Below are 21,806 nucleotides of genomic sequence, written 5' to 3'. Positions count from 1 at the left end.
ACATGCCCCCTTCCTTCTTCTTCCCCCAGCTTTATATGCTGAGCACGACGTCACACGGTGTGGGATATCCCTTGGGTCAGTTGGGGGCAGCTGTCCCAGCCATGTCCCCTCCCAGCTTCTTGTGCACCCCCAGCCACTCGCTGGTGGGGTGGGGTGAGAGGCAGAAAAGGCCTTGACTCTGTGTAAGCCCGGCTCAGCAGTAACCGAAACATCCCTGTATCAACACTGTTTCCAGCACAAATCCAAAACACAGCCCCATACTAGGTACTGTGAAGAAAATTAACTCTACCCCAGACAAAATCAGGACACCTGCTCAGCTGCTCACCAGCGATTTTAAAAGCAAATGGCCTCCTCTTGCCTCCCTCTTGCCCTCACTCATCATTATAGAAGTTGATGTGGATGCTGGAGCCAGCTCATTAATTCTGGGGCTGTTATTAAATTGGGTGCTCCTTAACCCTGCTGGTGCCACTGAGCTTGCCCGTGGGAATGCATGTTCCCATGGCAGCAGGGGACGCTCGTCTTAGGCAGGGGGACCACGCTGCTCCCCAGCGCTGACCACTTCCCCTATTTCTCTTAAAAAGACGAAGGTATTAAGAGGATGAGGAGGGGAGCAGGACCCCCTTGCGCCCTCCTCATGCTCCCCCAGCCCCTGCATTTCAATGCGTCAATGAGGTGAGATGTGCTGCTGGACCTTATACTAACAAAGGTCTGGTTGAGGATGTGAGGGTTGGGGGTAGCCTTGGCTGTTGTGACCATGAGATGGTGGAGTTCAGGATCCTGCATACTAGAAGGAGGATGACAAGTAGGACTACAACCTTGGTCTTCAGGAGAGCTACCTTTGGCCTCATCAAAGACCTGCTAGGAGGCATCCCATGGGCTAGGGCTCTGGAAGGCAGGGGGTCCAAGAGGGCTGGACAGTATTCAAGGACCACTTCCTCCAAGATCAGTGCATCCCTGTGAGGAAGAAGTCAAGCAAAGGAGCCATGAGACCCGCAAAGGTGAGCAAAGAGCTTCTAGAAAAGCACAAATGGAAGAAGGAGGTTTGCAGTATGTGGAAAAGGGACTGGCCACTTGGGAGGAATATAGGAATGTTGTCAGGGTGTGCAGAGATGTGATGAGGAAGGCCAAGGCCCACTCGGACTAAATCTGGAAAGGCACGTCAAAGATAACAAGAAGGGCTCCTTCAAATACATCAGCAGTAAAAGACTGGGGAAACTGTGGGCCGGCTGCTGAACGAGGTGGATGCCCTGGTGACGCAGGATGCAGAGAAGGCAGAGTTACTGAACGCCTTCTTTGCCTCAGTCTTTACTGCTAAGGCTGGCCCTCAGGCATCCCAGCCCCCAGAGGTGCAAGAAAGTCTGGAGAAAGGAAGACTTCCCCTTGGTTAAGGAGGATTGGGTTAGAAATCATTTAGGCTAACTGGATCTTCACAAATCCATGGCCCTGATGGGATGCACCCATGAGTGCTGAGGGAGCTGGCAGATGCTGTTACTAACCCACTCTCCGTCATCTTTGAAAGGTCATGGAGGACAGGAGAGGTGCCCGAGGACTGGAGGGAAGCCAATGTCACTCCAATCTTCAAAAAGGGCAAGAAGGAGGACCTGGGGAACTGTAGGCCAGTCAGCCTCACCTCCATTCCTGGAAAGGTGATGGAGCAGTTCATCGTGGAGGTCATCTCCAGGCATGTAGAGGACAAGAAGGTTATCAGAAACAGTCAACATAGACTCACCAAGGGAAGATCATGCTTGGCCAACCTGATAGCCTTCTATGATGGCATGACTGGCTGGGTCGATGAAGGGAGAGCAGTGGATGTTGGTTACCTCCACTTCAGAAGGCTTTTGACACTGTCTCCCATAACATCCTCACAGGCAAGCTAAGGAAGTGTGGGTTGGATGAGTGGACAGTGAGGTGGATTGAGAATGGGCTCAACAACAGAACTCAGAGGGTTGTGATCAATGGAGCAGAGTCTGGATGGAGGCCTGTCACTAGTGGTGTTCCCCAGGGGTCTGTGCTGGGTCCAGCCCTGTTCAACACATTAATCAATGACCTGGATGAAGGGACAGGGTGTACCCTCAGCAAGTTCACTGACGATACCAAGCTGGGAGGAGTGGCTGGGACACCAGGAGGCTGTGCTGCCATCCAGCGAGACCTGGACAGGTTGGAGAGCTGGGCCCAGGCGAGCCTCATGAAATTCAACAACAGCAAGTGCAAGGTCCTGCGCCTGGGGAGGAACAACCCCAGGCACCAGTACAGGTTGGGGCTGACTTGCTGGAAAGTGGCTCTGCTGAGAAGGACCTGGGAGTGCTGGTGGGCAGCAAGGTGATCCTGAGCCAGGAATGTGCCCTTGTGGCCAAGAAGGCCAACAATATCCTGGGGTGCAATAAAAGGAGTGTGGCTGGCAGATTGAGAGAGGTTATCGTCCCCCTCTACTCTGGCCTAGTGAGGCCACATCTGGAGTACTGTGTCCAGTTCTGGGCTCCACAGTTCAAGAAAGACAGGGAACTACTGCACAGAGTCCACCAGAGAGCTATGAAGATGATCAGGGGACTGGAGCATCTCTCCTTGCGGAAAGGATGCAAGACCTGGGTCTGTTCAGCCTGGAGAAGACTGGGGGGGGAACCTTATCAATATTTATAAGTATCTGAAGAGCAGGTGTCAGGAGGATGGGACCAGACTCTTTTCAGTGGTGCCCAATGACAGGCCAAGGGGCGACGGGCACAAGCTGGAACACAGGAAGTTCCACCTGAATATGAGGAAAAACGTCTTTCCTGTGAGGGTGCCAGAGCAGGGGCACAGGCTGCCCAGGGAGGGTGTGGAGTCCCTTCCCTGGAGACATTCAAATCCCACCTGGACACGGTCCTGTGCCCCCTGCTCTGGGTGTCCCTGCTCAAGCAGGGGGTTGGACAAGATGATCTCCAGAGGTCCCTTCCAACCCCTACTATTCTGTGATTTTGTGATTCTGTGGCTTTCCTGGTTGCTTTAGCCATGAAGCTCTTTGGGCTGGGACGAACTTCCCACCTCACCTCTTTCCCAAGCCTTCAGCCATATGTGACACCATCCAGAAGAAAGCCACAGGGCCGTCAGTGCTGTCATGGGAAGGAAAACTTTGCTTGAGGTGTAAGCCTTTAAATGCAAGGAACTGGTGGTGGAGCAGTGCTGTGGAGCAGCTGAGCCCTTGCCCTGCCCACACCGTGCTGCCGGACCAGGCTGGGGGGCACAGGCAGCTCAACTGTTTTGCAGCTGGATGGAGGCTCCACTTTTTCTCTTCTCCAGGAAAATCTCCAGTCACTGGAGTCAGGCCAGCACTGCCCATCCAGCCAGCGGTGCGAGGCTGCTGGTTAGATGAAAACCCCCATCTAGCACCCAGGAAAACCCCTCCTATTTGTGGGGTGCTAGTGTATCGGCTCTGCTTTTCCATCCTTGTGCTGGAGGGGTGGGCACAGGCGATAGGATGGGAGTGATATTAAATTGATGAGGAGACCAAGTGTGAATTTTCTGGGGTCTTTGGGGTTTGGCAGCTTGAGCCGGTGCGAGATTGCAGTAGGAACTGGGCTGGTGCTCCTTTTCTGACTGCCTGCTGGGGCCGTCCTTCATGGGGGGAGGACACGCACATGGGTGTGCAGGAGCACCCCAAATTCAGGGCAATCCAGCCCATCCTGCTACAATTCCTGCTCCCTGGGGAGCAGGGCAGGGGCTCTGCCAGAACTGCCCCAGCCCTCCGGGGATGCCCCGGCCAGGCATTGGTGAAGCTCCAGGCATTGGTGGCTTGCCCTGATGGGGGCTGCGGACAGCCCAAGGGATGAACAGTGGGGGGGCAGGCGCTGCACCCATGGGTATAGGGAGATGATGCTCCTTTGAGGTCTGTTGGCTGGGTGGGGCATATGCTGCTCCAAATATATGAACCCCAAATATTGTCAAAGCTCACGGGTCAGAAGCAGGGAGGGCTGCAGGGGTGTGCCTGAGGATGCTCGGGAATGCAGTGGCAGAGCTGGAAGATGCCCTGCGATTCCTGGAGACCCACCACACGGCCCATCCAGTGCATCAGGGCTGCTCCAGCCTCCTGGAGCTGCAGCCGGTCCATGGCACAGCTGGGACCCATGGAACCAACCAGCTCGAGGGCGAGGGGCATATTTCCACCCAGGGAATAGCGACTATACATCCCAGTGAGCTGGCAAGGAGTGTCCTCCACTACTGAGGAACTGACCCCTGCCTCTGCAGGGGGCTAAAGCACCATTTCCCCAGCATGGGACTGGCCCCACATGCTGCCGCTATTTTGGGTGCCCTGATCCCACTTGCACCGTGGTGGCAGTGGGGCAGCTGCGCCCCTCCCCCGCACAGCGGGGTCTCCAACTGGATGCCAGTGCCGGGGAGCGGGGGGACCCCCTTTGCACCTGCAGGTTCTCCCCTGGGAAGCAGAGTGCTGCCGGCAGTGGGCAGGGCCAGGGTTTGGCCAGCGTCCCCATGCGCAGCCTGCGATGGGTTCCAGACGGCCCACGGGCGCGTGGATCTCGCTGCGGTGTTTTTTCAGCAGCTGGGCTGCAAGTGTCCCGTCCAAAGGCAACATCTGTCAGAAGGCGGCTGGTGAGGCCGGGAGGAGGAGGAGGACAAAGAGGACAAGGAGGAGGAAGACGAGGAGGAGCAAGAGGAGGGGGGTGGTTTATTCCCTTGGGTGCCAGCTCACAGGGCAGTGGTGGCCTCGCAGGGCTGACACTGTTTCTCCATCCCATCTCTCTCCTCCCATCCCTGCGCTGGAGGCTGGCAGCAGCAAAGGCGTGTTTCCTGCTGCCTAAAAATATTTGGGATGTGTGCAGTGGGCAGGGGAGGCTTGGCCTGCCTGCCCTGCCGGGGGCGTCATGTGTGCCCCACGCCATGGGGCATGGCTTCAGCTGGGGTGGGGGGCCCTGTCCCCTCCCTCCGGGTTTGGGGTGTGGGAGCTGATTTTAGACAGGTGACAGAAAAACTGGTTGGAAATCCAGCAGGTGTGGGGGCTGGCCAGGAGGAAGATTCTCCTCTTTATTATGTGGGGAGTCTGAAAAACAACCTGAGTACGCAAGCTCCTGGGTCATCTGGAAGGGGCATGGTTTGGGAGGAATCATAAGATGTCCTGAGTTGGAAGGGACCCAGGGACCCACAGGATCACCAAGTCCAGCTCCTGTCCCTGCACAGGACAACCCCATATTTATACCATAGGTGCACAGCCGTGGACCTGTTTGGGTTTCCCACCATGAGTGAGGCTGGGATTTATCAGATGGGTTCAGAACTTAACCTCTGAGCTGAAAATGATGGTGGTGGACACCTGTGCCTGCAGTGAGCCTCGGGGGGGAGGGGTTTCTCTCCTTTGGGAGGCCTCTTGGGTACAAAATAGGGGCACCGTGGCCTCAGAGGGGCTGTGGTGCTGCACCTGAAATCCCTGGCAGAAAGGGCAGCTGAAGCCTCCATCTGCAGGGGAAAGCCATGATGGGTGATGAGGTTGTGCATCGCCTGCACCTTGCTCCCAGCAAGAGGTTTCTTTCCTGCACCAGCAAGAAATTTCTCCTAGAAATTACAAACACTCTCAAAAATTATGCCTTGAAGTAGGAAGGAAAAAAAACAAGAGAAACATGGAGAAGGAAAGAAAAACCACCCCAGCAGCCTGCCCCGTGCCCGGGATCAAAGCTAGGTGCCATTTGGAAGCCCTTGGACAGAAATATTCCCTCGTTTCTTTGGCCAAGCCGCTGCAGTGAAAGGCCGCTTTGTTCCCAGGGTTTCGGCCTCACGTTTGCCCCCGCGGGCTGCGCTCCCGCCGGCAGCAGGGGAGGCTGCGCTCTGCCGCCGTGGGGGCAAAGCGGGGGGCAGGTGCCGGGGGCCGGCGGGGACCGCCCGGCTCTGACTCAGCGGCAGAGCTTTGATGGTGACAGAGGAGCAGGGTGAGGAACCGCTGCTGCTCCTCTCTCCCACCCGCCTGCCACTGAAGGCAGGTATAAAACACCCAGAGCTATTTATTCCATGAGTGATGTGCGTCCAACTGCCCTTACATTCCTGCTCACCCCCCTCTTCCGCCCCAATTCCTGTCTTCTCACATCTTCCCAAACTTTAGGCCAAAGTTACACCTTTTTTTTTTTTTTTTTTTTTTTTTTTTTAGCTATTTTGTTGTCCTGGCCTGTTTCATGAGCGGCACCACTCCATGAAACTGGAATTTCCCTCCAGCAGCTGCTTCTAGGTATGGGGACTCATCCTCTGCAGGGCCGAGCACGCCTATGTTTGGCCAGAGTTCCCCTTCCCAGAAGCAAGGGGAATTGGGGTCCCACATCCTCCAGATCCCACATCCCAAGGTCCCAAATCTCCTGGGTCCCAAATCCCCAGCTCCCTTATCCCCCTGGATCTGCATCCCGAAGTGCCACATCCCCAAGGTCCTGCAACCCAAGGTCCCACACCCCCCCGTACCCACATCCCCAGTTCCCACACTGAGGACAGGAGGGACTCTGAGGCCGAGTAAAACCCCTTTAACTCTGAAGTGTCTCACATCAGGCCAGTTTAAACCCTCTCCAGGTCTCAAACATGGTCACATTGACTGGTTTCAGTGGTTCTAACATGGGGCAGGAGGCGTGGACCTGGCTGAAGCCCAGCCCGGAAAGCTTGGCCGGGCTCTCGCTCAGCCCGGTGGTGTGGTGGGGAAAGCTGCCCAGAACGGGCCGGCCCTGTGCAAAAATGGGAACCTGTGTTGCTGATGAAAAGTGCTTTCTTTGGGTAGGATGTTTGTGTTTCCTTTGGCAGAGCGGCTGCGGGACCGTGCATAGCACCTGCCTGGGGCTGGCGGGCTGGCTCTGCTCCCAGCGCGCCCATCCAACCCCTTCCCTTGAAAGTGGGAGGAAAGGGAAAAGGTTTGGGAAAAGCTCCAGCGTCAGTTCTGCTTGAAGCAGGCTTGTGGCTAGTGAGTGCCTCTCCTGGGCAGAGACCTGCGACAACACCCCAAAAAGCTGGAAGTCTCTCCCAGGACCCCAAGCAGGAGCCCAGGGTTTATCTGCCACCCTCACAGCATCCAGGGGGTGGAGGGGCACGTCCTGGCCCCTGCTGTCCTGGCACCCCAGTTTGCCCAAGGTGCTTCATCACAGGACATGCCTTTGCTTAACCCTGGGGCCCTGTGACAGTTAATGCTCCTCTTCCTGCTCCTTATCCCTCTTCTGGGAACTGGCCCCTGGATTGCTCTGGTTTGCATCAGGGCTTCGAGGCTGAGCCAGCTGCCTGCGCTCCTCCTTCCGCCGAGGGGCAAGTTCAAGGCTCTGCCCTGTGGATTGGATCTGGTGGGGATGGGGAAGGGAAAGGGCTCTGGGGACAGATGGCACAGGGGGAGTGGGACCCCCCGGGGAAGCTGGAGTTGGGCTTTGCACCATGCTGCCTAAGCCAGCGTTCAGGCCGGGGGAGAGTGGCCGGGCGGTTGTGACTGTTTCCCAGGAGCCACCACCACCAAGGATGGGTTTGGGGGTAGGAGGGCAGGCAGCAGCCCGGGCTTGCGCTCTGCACCTTGCCTTCCCTGCTCCACTGTATTCCCTGCCCCAGGGCGCACAAAGCCACCATGCAGAGGGTGCCCTGGCAGCTTGTCCCCTACCCATCACTCCTCCCCAAAAGCCAGTTTGATTTCCCCAGGAAGAAAGTTTTGCCATCAGAAAATGCAAATTTGATGACAATTCAGGGAGAAAATAGTAGCCAGTGAAGCGGTTTATCTCAATCAGGGTGAAGCCTCCGTCCTTCAAACCTTCCTGGGTGTTTGGATTCTATTGGTAGAGAAAGGCTAATGTGGGAGTGGGACTGTGCCAGGTCAACCAAAACTGTTGTGTTGGGTCCCCCGTCCCTCCCCCCCCTGAAAATATTGCCCAGAGTAAAGTTTTGTATTTTAAAATTTTGTTCCAATTTGGATGAAGCTGGTAAGTGAGATGATGAGATTTCCCATGAAATGGGGATTCTGGGTCCATGGCCAAGCCTAATCCACTGGTTTACTTGAAAGCTGCTGGCCCCTTCTCCAAGCCTAGATTTGATGCTCCGGGGAGGTAAATGCTGCATCTCACAGCTCACTGGGAGGAATCACAGCTCATGGCCAGGGCAAACACTCCTCCACCCTCCTTGTGTCTCCCTGGAGCGGTCCCGCTCCCAGGGGATGCAGGCTGTGCCCTCCTTCTTGGGCACCTTTCCTCCCACCCAGCCCTGGTCATGGTGGAGACTGGTGTGAGAAGGACCCGCCTCTGCTGCATTTCCATGCTCAGTTGCTTCGTTCATGGCAGATGAGCGTGATGGGTCCCATACACTCGCCATGCATACTGGAGCAGGATGCAGGGGACAGGCGACCATGTCCCTCACGGTTTCCATAGGGATCCCCCCACCCCCTATTTTGGGCAGCTCAGGGAGTCACGTCTGGCTTCCTTGGCATTGATTTATGACTGCATCTGTGGTACTTGCAGCTATGGCTGGTTGTTATGCTGCTCCCCCTTGCCTGGCAGCACGGTGCCTATTAAACTAAACTATTAGACTAAAATAAGTCTAACTTTGAGAACTGAGACCAAGGAGGGGAAGAAGAGCAGCCTGGTTGTTGCAACAAGCCCATGGCTTTTGAACCAAACCTTGATGGTCTGAACCAAATTCTCATGTCTTACATCGAGGCATTTTGGCTGGTGGAAGACGGGCTTTTGGAGGCGGTTGTTTGTTTTTTTTTTCCCAGTGGGGAATATCCATCCATCCATCTCCCACTGCAACCATCTCCTGCCCTGGGGGAACAGGAATCCCATGAAATCCCAGGGGCATCTGTCCCTCCATCCCACACCCCTGCCCTGTGGTGCCATGCCCAGGGGAGCCAGGACATCACCTGCCCCCAGAAAGGGTCCCGCGTGTGACTGGGGAGGAACCCTGGGGACTTGCAGGAAGTTCTGCAGCGTTGCTGAGGATGGAAAAATCCTGGGGATCTGCCCTTTCTCCAAAAAGACATCTGAGCTGGGAGGTGTTTTTCTTTCCATCCAGTCAGCACAGACGCTTGGAAATTTCCTACACCAGCTCCCGGCTGTAATGTTTTCATAACAAAACGACCCGTCTAGCAAAGCCCTGAAAAATTATTTGCCAATTAGTGACTTAGATCTTTCCTGTAATTCTACCTCATTAGTCTTTATTAAAAAGAAATAAATTAAAAATAATAGGAATAAAAAAGAGCCAGTCCCCAGAAGCGCCTTGCAGGGTCCTCCAAGATTCTTGCCGATGTTTCCTCTTTGCTCTCCTCCCACTTGGGTGCCCGGGGCCGCTGATGCAGCAGTCACTGGCCTGCAACACCTACGGCTCGTCCGTCCGGAGCCGCGTGGCTCCCGATGCCTCCGGGTGATGCTTCTGGGCCAGCCGCGTCCCTCCAGTGCTGTGCGCCATCCCTGCAGGCAGGACTGCGGGCAGCACGCTGCAGGCAGAGGGGACCTGACCTCAGGGTGCTTTAACATGGGGCATCCTCCTTGCTGGGGGTAAAGGCAGATGTTTGAGTCAGCCTTCAGGGCCCACACAGGTGCTCCCCGCTCCCCTGCACCATGACATGGGGCTTCTCTGCCCTTTTCAGGGCTCCCCGCCTGCAGCTCAGGGGATGGAGAGAATGCTGACTCAGCGGCCCAAAAGGCTTACTCGGCAATGCGAGAAAATGCTGGCACAGCATTTTTTTGAAGGGTCAACTCAGCAGGTTGGAAAAACGTTGCTCAGCAGTCTGCAACAATGTCAACTCATCGGCTTGCAAAAACACCGGGCCGTTTTTCAACCCCAGCCAGCCGAGCCACGCACAGACCAGTTCTGCCCCTGCCCTGATTTTCCAAGGATGCTGCTGTGGCATCCCATCCGACTCCCAGGTTTGAGTGGGTGAACCCCTCCCCCGGTTTGCCCTTGCCAGCCCTCAGGCTTGCCCAAGCCCTTTGGCTGGCCACCCTCGGGCTACCCTAAGCAACTTTGGCTTCTCCCCAGCAGCTCCTGAGACCTCGAATAGAAAATGTAGAACACACATCGGGAGAGGTGTCTACTGCAGCACCCCTGCCCCAAGCTCCTGCAGATGCAGGGGGGGCTCTGCGGTTGCAGCCCGGTACCGTAAGTCTCGGGGCTGTGGGTGAGGGGCAGCGCCGCTGCAGTGCCTGGAGCTCAGCCGTACGAGAGTGCTGCCGCCACCGCTGCTGCTAACACCCGCGGCTGAAATGGAAGAGGATGGGCAACACCACCCACCAACTCACTGATTTTTCAGTGGTGCCGGTGCTCATGAAGGAACTGGGAAAACAAGCGGTGACTTCCAAAACTCCTGCAAAATTAAGGATCTAAGTGAATCAATTGAGCTGAGCAGCATCACCGAACATGGTTTTTCCTGACAGCAGAGGAAGCAACGAGGCATAGCAAGAACATTGCCAATGGCTCCCGCTGTCTCTTAAAGATGCTGTGAAGGGAAAGGAGGAAAGGCTCCATTAAGGAGCGCACACGCTACATGTATTCCTCCTCTACCTCAGCCCCGAGAGGGTTCTGGGGCCCGGCCGCTTCAGCTCCAGCGGAGAGCGTATCGGACCTCTGTGAGTCTTTTTTTAAACTCTCTGGTAAAGATGATGCCCATGGCCTCGGCTGGGAGACACAAACACAGCTAACACCACGGCAGCCCGACCACACTGCAGTTCTGAATTTATTAGAAACAGCTGTCAGTACATCCTTCTAAAACATTACATGTCAATGTGCTTTATTGCAATTTTTTTATTGCATTTTTTTGATCTAGAGCAAGTAGGCCCAGGATGCTTAGTGTCTGGGATTTAAAAGCCCAACCATCTAGTAAAAGAAAGTACAGCAAAATTGTAACACACCCGGTGACAAGCACAGTGTTGCATTACTGAGCTAGAAACTACAGGATGACTTGTCTGAAAACACTAACATACAATTGGTTTCCTTATGAAGCAGTTTGTTTCTTTTCTTTAAAAGTTAAACTACATGAATTCTTCCCACCCCCCCCCACCCCCCCCGACTACACCATAAACGACAGAAGAACAGGTTTTACACAAATAACAAACAAGAGTACCAAAGTTACATGCTGGAATTCATCCGGAAAACAAAATAATTCGATAGCTTCTGGAGAAGCAGGTTCTTAACAGATGCAGTTTCCCTTAAAGAAAATAGAAGTCAAAGAAAAGCAGAAACATTAATGCAAGGGTTGTACAAAGGAGTGTGCTGTTATTTCAGCCCTCAATACAAGATCAAACACCCACTCATGCTTTACATTGAACCACACCTTATACAAAGAGTCCACTCACAAAGGGACACGTACCAACACCACCCATTGCACATCGGCTCTGGACAGGGGGGCTGGGGGTCTACTGAAACGTGCAAATGCTCCCTGCATCTCGCAGGACAGCGAGAGGGTTTCTTTTGCTAAACCTTTGCTCCGAACAAGGTCAAACGCTTTGTTCCAGAGTAAATAACACCCCAAATCAACTCGGTTTACAAATAAAGCAGTGTCCCCCCAAGGAAATCCAGAGTTCGGCATTTCAGAAGAAGCACATATGCAAGATGAACACAATAAACTCCTTTTCATTTTACAGAAAACAAACCCAATTCTGCCTAAACACATGGCAGAATGTGCTAACAGTGAAATTTGTTTTACTTTTAAGGGGCAGTGCCACTTACAGCTAATGCATATAAATGTGTACGTGAATATATTTTACATATATCTATATACATACAGTACATATACACACACGCGCACACACACACACACACACAGATGATGCAGACCATTACAATCCTGTGGTGCAATAAACAGCCAGATATACAAAATTAACAGGTTTCGTCAAACATATCTTTGCTGGATGTAGAAGTCACTCACGAAAACAAAACAGACCCAAGCCCCAACCAGCCGACTGAGCACCAACTCCCACCGCACCCGACAGAGACCCGGGGGCAGCTCGCGGCTGGCCCCAGCACCCTGCAACTCCCCTGAAGCGACGACGCTGATGCCAGGGGGTGATAGTCACCCTTGGACACTTTTTTTTTTGTCTTTGGATGCAATCGTTTTTCCAAATGATCCCGAGCCCCTTGCTACGAGCACTTGGCAAGCACGCGGGTACAGCGCTGCTGAATACAGGGGGAAATCTCAGCCCCCCTCATTTGCCAACGCCAATCTCACAGAAGCAATCCCAAAGGAAGGTGGTGGAGGGGGGCATCAAATTAAAGCTGCATTCTCTAATACAGGTTGATCAACAAGGCATTTCTTCTGTCAATAAAGGCCCGTTCTCCCTTTTTTTTTTTGCCTCTGAAGCTCATATTACATTTCTTAAAGTCAAATTTTAGAACAAATGGTGAGTCTAGTCATTAAATACGGCGAGTCTATGCCAATAGCAATAAAAAAAAAGCAAATTCTGCATTAATTGTATGGAGCCAGCCCCAAAGACCAGCATTTCAAGCACTGTCATCATCTAAACAGTTAACAAGCCAAAGCTCCCTATCTGCCCCTGTGAACAAACAGGAAGGAGTTGAAAAGGTTTCAAGACAGTTTTTTATTTTTCCCTTCCCATTCGGTGGAAAGTATTTCTGCCCACAGAATGCAAGATTCACAAAAATGTTGGACAAACTTCATCTAACCCCATCCAAAGCTACTCCTCACGCAGCACTTAGCCAGCCGAGCTGCTTCATGAACAGGCCCACAGCTATTTGGGCTCGTAACTCGGTTCCCTTCTCCTGGCTGCATGGGCTGTGCCGGGGAAGTGAGGGGATCAGCAATGCACATTCCCTTCCAATACGGAAAGAGGAGCAAGTCCTTAAGGACTATTAATTCCTGACTATCTCCCTGCATGCACGTTCAAGGAGGGTACAACCGATTATTCCAACGGGAACGGTCTGCTCTGGTATCTCCTCTTTCTCTTGTGGTTCAAGGCGGAGGTCCTACTTCATGGTCTCTGCTGCTTCATGAACTACAACCAGAGGGATGCTTTAGGATGCTGACCCTTCCTCTTCGTTAAAGCTATTTGCTTTGAGTGCTGAATCTGAGCAAGCCTAAGCCCCCTCCCCTCAGAGTATCTTTGTTCTTTGGAAATGTTTTGACTTTGCTGTTCCAAAAGCAGAGGTTGCAAATCAACGTAAGGAAACTACATGTAAGAAAATCTGATTTTAAACATGATCTAAACAAAACAACCCCCAACCCATCATAGTGCTTTGTAAAACTGCATTTTGAACCTGTCTCTTACTCCTCCTGATCCAAAAACTGTACCTGTTTCAAGTCTGCACAATGCAGCAAGCATACAAGACTCACTAACATTTCAGATATTTATTCCCTGTTAGTGTAACAAAAATAAAAAATAAACATTCAAAAACAGAAGCGAGATTGTTCAAGTACCAAATAAGGGGCTTTTCCAAACTTAAGGTATGACACTGCTATAGCAATTCTGCTGTTTTAAACAGCCACAGCATTCGGTTGTGGACACGGTGCCACCCAAGCCTGCAGAGAGCCCAGGATTTGGGGCAACCAAGACCGTCCCCCTTCCCCTGCCCTCCCCAAAACAGCACTAAGTGTCAACACTCATTTCCACAGTCCCCATTACAGTTGCCTGGCTTTGCGAAGGACAAACTGATTTTTGCCCTGCTGTGACTAGAATCTGGATATGATTAAATACGAGCTTTTTTCCTGGGAATGGCTTTCAGTTGTGGAAGTCTTGCTTACACTAGTGTCAGTGAGAAAAGAATCAGGCCCATCACATTAAATGGAAAACTTCTTGACCATCTGCCACATCAAGAGATATGCATGTGGAATAAGAGTGTGGAATATGTCTTTTGGCATTAGACAGAGGGCTGTACTGGATATAGCTCTAGAGTGCAACTACCAACGGTCCAAAGCAGCGACTCAATCCACTGCTGATGAGAATTAAAAAGAAAACCAAAACACAAGCCCCAAATCTAGAGCACTCCAGTATCAGAAGGTGGATGATCACATATTACTTCACATACTAGTGAAGCATCTGTTGGGACATCCCTCTGTTTCTAGGTTGGTTCTTTCCATTCTAAGATTACAAGTAATCAATAAAAGAAACTAGTGGGAAAAAATTTATAACTTACTAACCTCAAAAACATGGCACTCATGGCTGATGCAATGGGGCCAATGGCAACTGTGGAAGTAGACCTGATTTCCATCCAAATACAAAATACTGAATCACCCCTGATCCCTGCAAATATACTTCAAAACAGATTAGAAGAAACTGTGCATATTCGAGTTTCAACACCCCCCCACCCCCCCCCCATTTAACACTGTGCAAAAGTTATTTAACTCTACATATATATTTAATACAATATGGGTCAATGAGATCAGTACTCCTCTAACTGCAGTCCGCTAACAGACAGCTGCTACAACAGAGAGATGATTTCTCCCTTTCCTCCTGACGTTTTGACTCTTGAAACCAAAACATTCTCACATCTTACTGTTTTAAAAGAACTGGAGTTCCTTTGTTTTGCCTTTATGTTCACATTTCCTGTATTTGTTTTAGGCTTAACAGCTGCTTTTCACACTAGGGTGAAATCCTGCACCTCACAGGCCCGTTTCTGATTTCTCAGTCATGCAAGTGTAGAACTGCCCCTGGAAGCCGTGGGTTCTCACAGGTCTAATGCTACTGAGCAAACAGAATTAGGCCAAGCACAATGAGTGCAGCAGGACCAAGCCCTTGCCCCATGGATCATACCAGCTGCAGTATCAGCCGGTTTTATACCTATTTTCATTCGCCCTATGAGTGCAAAACGGATGCAAAAAACCTGTGCAATAGCATGTGAGAATCAAAGGGGAGCAATCATAGCAGCTGGGACTCCAGGTGTCCAAACCAAACACAGAGATGCAGCGGCAAAACACAGCCTCAGAGTGACTGCTGAGGAAAACAGAACCAAATACAAGGAACATGGGCTTAGTCTGTCCATAGCCCTGATCTGAAGGTTTGGGCAAAACAGAATTTCAAAGACTGCTTCAGGATGGCTTATTGGCTCCGAGTGCATCATTCACAGTAAATGCATCACCTGTGATCAGCAAAGATATCTCAGAGTGAGGGGCCAGAATCCCAACTCAGTCACACCACTATAAAGCCAAGCTACCTTCATGGACGCCAATGGAATTACACTGTATTTACCTTGGCAGAGCTGGCGCCGGAGCCTGGACCAAGACCTCACAGGATCAGTCAGATTCCAATACAGGGAAACTTCAGACAGTCCTGCTTTGCTCTCCCGCTGCTGTCAGTACTGCAAGGGTGTGCCAGGATTTATGAGCCTCAAAGTAGACCTGTGCTTGTATAAAACAAAACCCAGCCCTATCTGAAAATGGGGCAGATGTGAAACACTCCAGCCAGGCTGTCCCCATCACAAAAACAGGGATCAGAAATATGTGCCCCAGCAGCCTCAAATGTTAACATTGTAAGAGAAGAGCCCAGAGAGATCACAAAGGCAGAGGGGAAAAAAAAAAAATCAGACACTCCTCTGGCACAGGTTTTTCCACAGGCATGAGGCACCTGGCTATCATTTGTGCCTTTGAACTGATTTCCCTCACGGGCACTTGGACTTAACCCAGCACCAAGGGAATGTTAGATGCACAAGAGGTGTGAGAATGACAGCTTTACAGCTACCAGATTAGAACAGCAAATTATCCAAGGGGTAGGGCAAGTTTCTTCAAAAAGAAAAATTTCCATGTCTATATACCACTGAGGAATCCATTCCAGATTTTCACAAAGAGCAAAGGCTACATCTCATTTTTCCTTTTCTTGGGGAAGTGGGAGAGAAGGGACACATGAACAGATGTGGGTCACCTTGACATGGGAACTTACATGAATTTTCTTCTCCTCTCACCCAGCTTTGGTTAAGTTTTGTAGTGTTTTTAATTAGAAAAGTGGCATCTACAGAATTCTTTGCCTGAAGGTTGCGCTCTGGCTGATTAAAAAGTGCCTAGGATGCATCAGGGTCATTAGTGCAAAATAAAACATCGCGCAGGCATGCCAGGCAACCAGACTATCCCTCCTACAGTGCTCCAAGCCTTGTCATTTTCGTGCTTGCAAATTAATGAAATTCAGTGAAGTAATACTTATAAATATTAAACATCAACAAGCCTGGCACTACTGCCCCAGCATTATAGAAAAAAGCCCATTTTTACAGGAAATCAGCCCCAGGGTCAGAAACAGGTCTAGAGCATTCTCAGGCCTGCACGACTGTCTGCTTCCTGTCCTGCACAATGGGTGCATTGCAAGGGAACTGCTTCCAGTAATAGGAACAAAAGTAACTTTCAAGGTTGCACACTGAACAATTACTTTGCCAGTTGTGCTTTGATGCCAAGTGGTTCAGTTTGCCAAATCCAGCTCTTATTCATTTTAGAAGCTGAAGGAATGGAAATAAGCTGCTTTGTATACTTTCCAGGGAGGGGATTTATTGGATGATAGCTATACTTGACAAAGCCCAGGACTACCCACTCCAGTATTTGACAGCAGCCCTTGCCAAAGGATGGTACCAGGCATCCAATAACTGAGGAGTACAGCTCTCTTCCCTTCCTGTGTTTTGCACCATGTCCAAAATAACTACAGGGGAATTTAGATTATACCAGTGTAAAATCTTGCTTGGCTGCAGTGGCGTGAGAGTTCAGAACCTAGCCTGCAAAGAACAAATCAGAGGATATCTATAATTAGCCTGGTTGTTTCTATACAACTGGAAATGACTACACCTCATGAAAGAATTCAGTACGATAAGCCATCCAGAAGCATTCTATTGCACCTACCTCCTCCATACCAAAATCAAGCATTACAAGAGTCTGTCATTGTTCAGCAACAGAAATGCAAAGGGTGAGTGCAAGCTTCCTTCTAGTTTACATTCTGAAGCACAGTATCATTAAAAACTACCAACAGAGTCCCAAGCTGAGTGGAAGGAAGGGGGGGGGTGAAGAAAGGAGAGAGTGAGCAATTACATCAGATCAGACAAATTTAGTGTTTTGAAGCCACACACTGTTTAGCTTTTCCTTTTATTTGTTTCAAGTTTTGGTGTAGAAAGTATGTGCGGATGCTAATGCAACCTTCCCCATAAGTGCTCAATCTAGCAACGAACAAAGTTTTGGTGTGTTCAATTTGGTTATAAGTGTTTCCTTTAAGTGAAGACCTGTAGTGCCACTGAAACCAAAACTTTGTTACTGTTGGCAAAATGAATAAAGCAACTTTTCCTTACAAGCATTTTTCCATTTAAATAAAAACCTGAAGCTTTCCCATAATTCCTTTGGTCTTCTCTCACCAAATTCCACGCTACCTCAAGACAAGCCCTCTTTTGGAAGTTCGGCTGAATCGCAGTGAAGCTGCTAAACTTAACAGAGAAGAATTGCTGTGGTAGAGTTTCCCCCCTAATTTCTTGGGAGTTTAAGACTGAAAGACATTACTGATGCCTCAGACGGAGGCTTCAAATTGTCTCTACAAGAACAAGAGAAAACAAAATCCAATTAGAAGTTCCACTGAAGGTGCCTGGCAAAAAATCATCTCCATAAAACAATGTTTTCCTTCCAGTATTTTTGTATGTATTGTGTTGAGTTTATTCCCCTCATAAGGAAACAAAAGTATCAGTGTAAAAACAAAGCTGAGCTTTTAAGGTAGCACCAGGACACCTACACCCAAGTTGTCATCTCGTTGCTGCTAGGCCTCTTTTTGATTCACATTCACAGAATCACTTCTTGTGCAAAACAAGCAGTCTAAGGAGAAAGAATGCCCTCCAAGTTCTAATAAAAATTGTAGAAAAGAATCCAAGATAGCCAACACTTTCCTCCTCCCCAAAATTTATCTGCAGAGAGAGGGGGGCATCTGTGCGTAGACAGGATAGGCAAGCCTGACATTTAGGGAATCGTTGTGTTGGACAAGGGATGTCTGCTGGTAATGAAGAACCAAATCTTTAAGTGTGCTGTACAGGTTATACGGTTCTGCAAACCCGTAACCTCTCGGAGTGCTGTAGATCACACAGTGCTTCACTTCTCCATCAGCTCTGCAAGAAAAGAAACCAGGAGAGTTTAACATCAAAGGACAAACCCAAAGCGACAGTCTATTAACAATTAACTAATGCAGCATCCCTGCCAGTCACTAAATTACATAATGGAGGACCCAGCAGATGCAAGTTGAGGAGATTAATATAGTCCGTGAAGAAACAGTGCTTCAGGGCATGTGATTAAACACTCTTACATAATAATCCACATAAGAGGTCTCTTCTATCCCAGCAGTACAATTCCCTACTGCATTTTTCTCCAAAAGTTTCTTGGAAAAAACAGTCAAGAGCTTAACCAAGAAGATAAGCACCTGATGTCAGCTATGACTTTGTACTCAACTTATCTGGAAACCTTTCTACTTAGCAGAGAAGCCAAAACCCACAAATTCTTAGGACCTACAGAGTATTTCATGAAATGCAGCACTAGCCTTCAGTGCGCATTTTTAATGTTAAGCATGGCATGGGTTCAAGTTGGTTCATTATCTGAAGTCATAGTGACTGAGTCCCTAACTTGGCAGAGCAGTTACTGCATCACAGTATTCCCAAAGCTGCTAGAAAAACTTATCCACCAGAAAGATCAAGTATTATGTAATCCCTGTATTGGAGCCTTTTACAGTCCAAGTCACATGTAGGCACAGGTTACATTACGCCATCCGTTTGCTAGCTTGTAGCGTGATACCAACTAAGTGAAAGCACCTGATGAACCCATCACTTCAGTGACTGTGACAAACAGTATCTTGAACATAGCAGATAGTACAATCTCCAGTTACCTTGAAGTAATATACCTTCACATATTCATTTCTTGGGCTTACTTTCAGAAGCAATTAACCTCTTGTGAAATAAATCAGAGAAAGCAATTTTGCACAGGCTTGAAGGGATTTTAGATAATAGAATCAAAGTATTCCTGACCTCCGTTACACCAGCATAAAAAGAGAGAAACAAGAAATCGATGCAAGACTGTGCAAATGTCAGGAACTACTGCTCACAAATAATGTCTCTTCTGAAGCATCACTGTTAACATACAAGGGAAAGCATCTAGGGCTGGCCATGTCTGAAAATGAGAATGGAAGATGTTACAGCTTTACAGCCCTGTTTTTCTTCCCATGTATTCCTTGGCAGGGAAGAATATCAGACAATGTGGCCTTAATTTACTTATGACTGTAGAGCTTCAAGTTGGGATACTTCAGAATTTTGTAGTAGCTACTGTGGTGACTGAAGAGACTGCTAGGACTACAGTTTTTGCACATTCAAAGCACATTTTTGCAACAAAGCTTTTACCGTGCTAGTCTTCCTGCAAATGTGCAACAAGTTCCAATGGGTAGACCTAGGCTAGGCCTGGCTTTTGCTCTCCAAAATAAATAGCTGTGGTAGAGATTTACGAATCGAGTAGTTAGAACAAAAAGGAAAATAGACTTACACCACAGAACAAGCATAACATCCTTTCTTGCTACTCTCTCGAATTAAAAATGCTCCATCAGGTTTCCCACAGAGCAAGTCTTCTGCTTGGATACGGTTGAGATCCCCAACAAACCAAGTTTTCTCATCGTGATGTGGCAGGTTTTCATCTTCTTCATTCACAAAGTATGTGCTGAAAGAGGATAAATTTAACTTAACCAGTGGTCAGTAAAGGAATTAATAAGCAGAGTGATTTATTTTTGCAGAAATCATTCAAAAAAATACCAGAACACACCCAAATTGGGAGGTCAGGCTCCTAATGGACAGCTATTAAAGGCTTCAGCTTAGAAATTAATTTTTTCAACTTTGTTTAATCCTAAATGCTTCAGCAGAGTTGCTGCCTCACATGACATACAGTTCTAGAGAATTTCTCCCTTCTTCTACAGTAGTTTACTGAGAAACTGATGTTTTGTCTTACAGCCCCCACAAGAGAAAACACTTATTAATGGAACATTGCCAGTAAAATCATATGTATAGTGACACTTACTCATCAATATTTTCATTTTTGATCCCCAGCCAGTCGTTTATTCGCTTCTGTCTCACCCCTTTGTGATTGAGCCATCTGCCAGAAGAAGAGAACATTAACGCATTACTTCAGAGTACACGTCCAGGTTTTCTTACTGAGCAAGCTGAAGCTCAGACACAAAGTCCCACAAAGAAATGTCTGGTGCTTACTTTGTTCTCCAGTAGCAAAAGCCATAAGCCATTGAAAGACCAGAGATTCCCTACGAGTGCTTCCTTGCATCATCTTCTGAGATGCACCCTTTACTGGGCAACAGCAAAGAAAAGCCAAGAAGCAATCTCTTAAATTGAAAAAGGTGGTACAGCTGAGGAAGAGGTACTGCCTCTGCACAGTGCAGGCCAGAATGGAAGTGGAACACAAAATGTGGAAGGTGCCTGTGTCTCTTGGGAAAACAAAATGGGTGTTGCCACTGGCTGCTTCTAACCTCTTAGCATGACCTTCTGAGATAGTGTGTTTCCCTCTGCCTTCTGCCAGAAGGCTAGTGCACCGAGTCCAGCCAAAGGACATTAGCAGCTGGGTAACAGGGGTGTCAGTAAGGTCAATGGTGGGTACAACCAATATCTGCTGCACCCCGCACAAAAAGTACTAACCTCTGTTGTATCAGCAGGCACAGGTTTTGTTTATAACTGATTTATCTCAAATGTTTTATTTACAGGAGTTGCAGAATGTGCACCTAGTTGTGGCACGCTCTTAAGTCTGACAGCAGCATAACAAAAGGAATGATGTCATCAAGAGGCCAACCAATTACTCAGACATCCCATGCCAGAATGTAGTACCTTAGCAGTCACAGAACTTTGGTTATGAGAAGAAAATTACATTCTCATTATCCTTATAGAAACCGTCATTAATCAGATTCATCAGAGACACTATTCTGAGGTACAGGTCAGGCTTACTTACACAAGATACTGATCTCTGATTTTGCGGAGCTGAATTAGGTCAGGCTTGATACTATTCATTTTCTTATCAGTCTCCCTGTTGTCCAGAGCTTGTTTCTTCAAATCTTGTTCGAGGCGCATTTTACTGTCATGGATCTCACCCAGGCGTGATTTTAATTTTTCATAGTTCATCATTATCCTGCAAACAAGTGTAATATTAGAGAGGACAAAGCAGTCTAGGACTGAACCTTACCGGTAACACTTATATAGAGTATCACAAGAACAACTGTAACAGCAGCTCCTCCCTTTGACTGCCTCATCTTACATGAAAATTACTGTAAGTGCCAGAAAAGACCTCTTGCCAGAAAGCCTATCACCCTTTTGCATAGTTTGAACCTTCACTTTACCTTAATCTATTTCCTTCTAGCAGAAATGCAGGCACAAATTATCTCTAAGAGATAGATAAGTAAGCTATAACAGATTCCACCTTCACTGTGAGATTCACTTTTTGGTATATCAATTACGCAATCCCAACATAGGTATCAGTACTATCAAGAGCTACCAGGAAGTAACACTGTCTGTCTCTTCATTCAAGATTCATTTGCAGCTTTGGTACAATTCAGGAAGATGATATATTTCCCTGTTAACTGATCATTATTCAAAATGAAGCACCACAATTGCACAATAAGATTGTTACAGGTAACTGTTTTCAGTCTAAAAATCTCGAGGTTATGCTACCATGATTCATAAAGCACTGTGTCAAGTTCGGCATTATACCTGGCATTTCTTCAAAGGCCCAAATACACCTTTTTCTGCTAGTATCTTCACAGAAGGGCAATTTCAAATGAGGCCCTTACTGAATTTCCGTTAGATGACCACTATCAAGTAGAGGCAATTAAATATTCATCATCTTTGAAATTGACTAAAACTGACTACAGACTAGGAGATTTGACAGCTCTATGCCAATTTTGCAGTCTACAAGT

The 21,806-nt window shown here is 48.9% G+C and overlaps 1 protein-coding gene across 2 annotated transcripts in view; it reads right to left on the bottom strand.

Moving 5' to 3' along the window:
• Positions 1-10,627: 10,627 nt before the first annotated feature.
• The window catches only part of PIK3R3 (phosphoinositide-3-kinase regulatory subunit 3), an 83,535-nt gene continuing 72,356 nt past the window's right edge, over positions 10,628-21,806 (bottom strand). For both annotated transcript variants that reach the window (XM_064455173.1, XM_064455174.1), the window contains 4 exons: positions 20,846-21,022; positions 19,913-19,987; positions 19,388-19,558; positions 10,628-17,973 (listed from right to left, as the gene is read on the bottom strand). In XM_064455173.1, the coding sequence (XP_064311243.1) occupies positions 17,772-17,973; positions 19,388-19,558; positions 19,913-19,987; positions 20,846-21,022 (625 nt within the window). In that variant the 3' untranslated portion in view covers positions 10,628-17,771. The remainder of the gene's footprint in view (positions 17,974-19,387; positions 19,559-19,912; positions 19,988-20,845; positions 21,023-21,806) is intronic.

This window comes from Phalacrocorax carbo, chromosome 6 (assembly GCF_963921805.1).
Source record: "Phalacrocorax carbo chromosome 6, bPhaCar2.1, whole genome shotgun sequence".
In the NCBI taxonomy this organism is placed as follows: domain Eukaryota; kingdom Metazoa; phylum Chordata; class Aves; order Suliformes; family Phalacrocoracidae; genus Phalacrocorax; species Phalacrocorax carbo.
The sequence above is the reverse complement of the archived record's forward strand: the minus strand, read 5'-3'. Positions and strand labels throughout refer to the sequence as shown.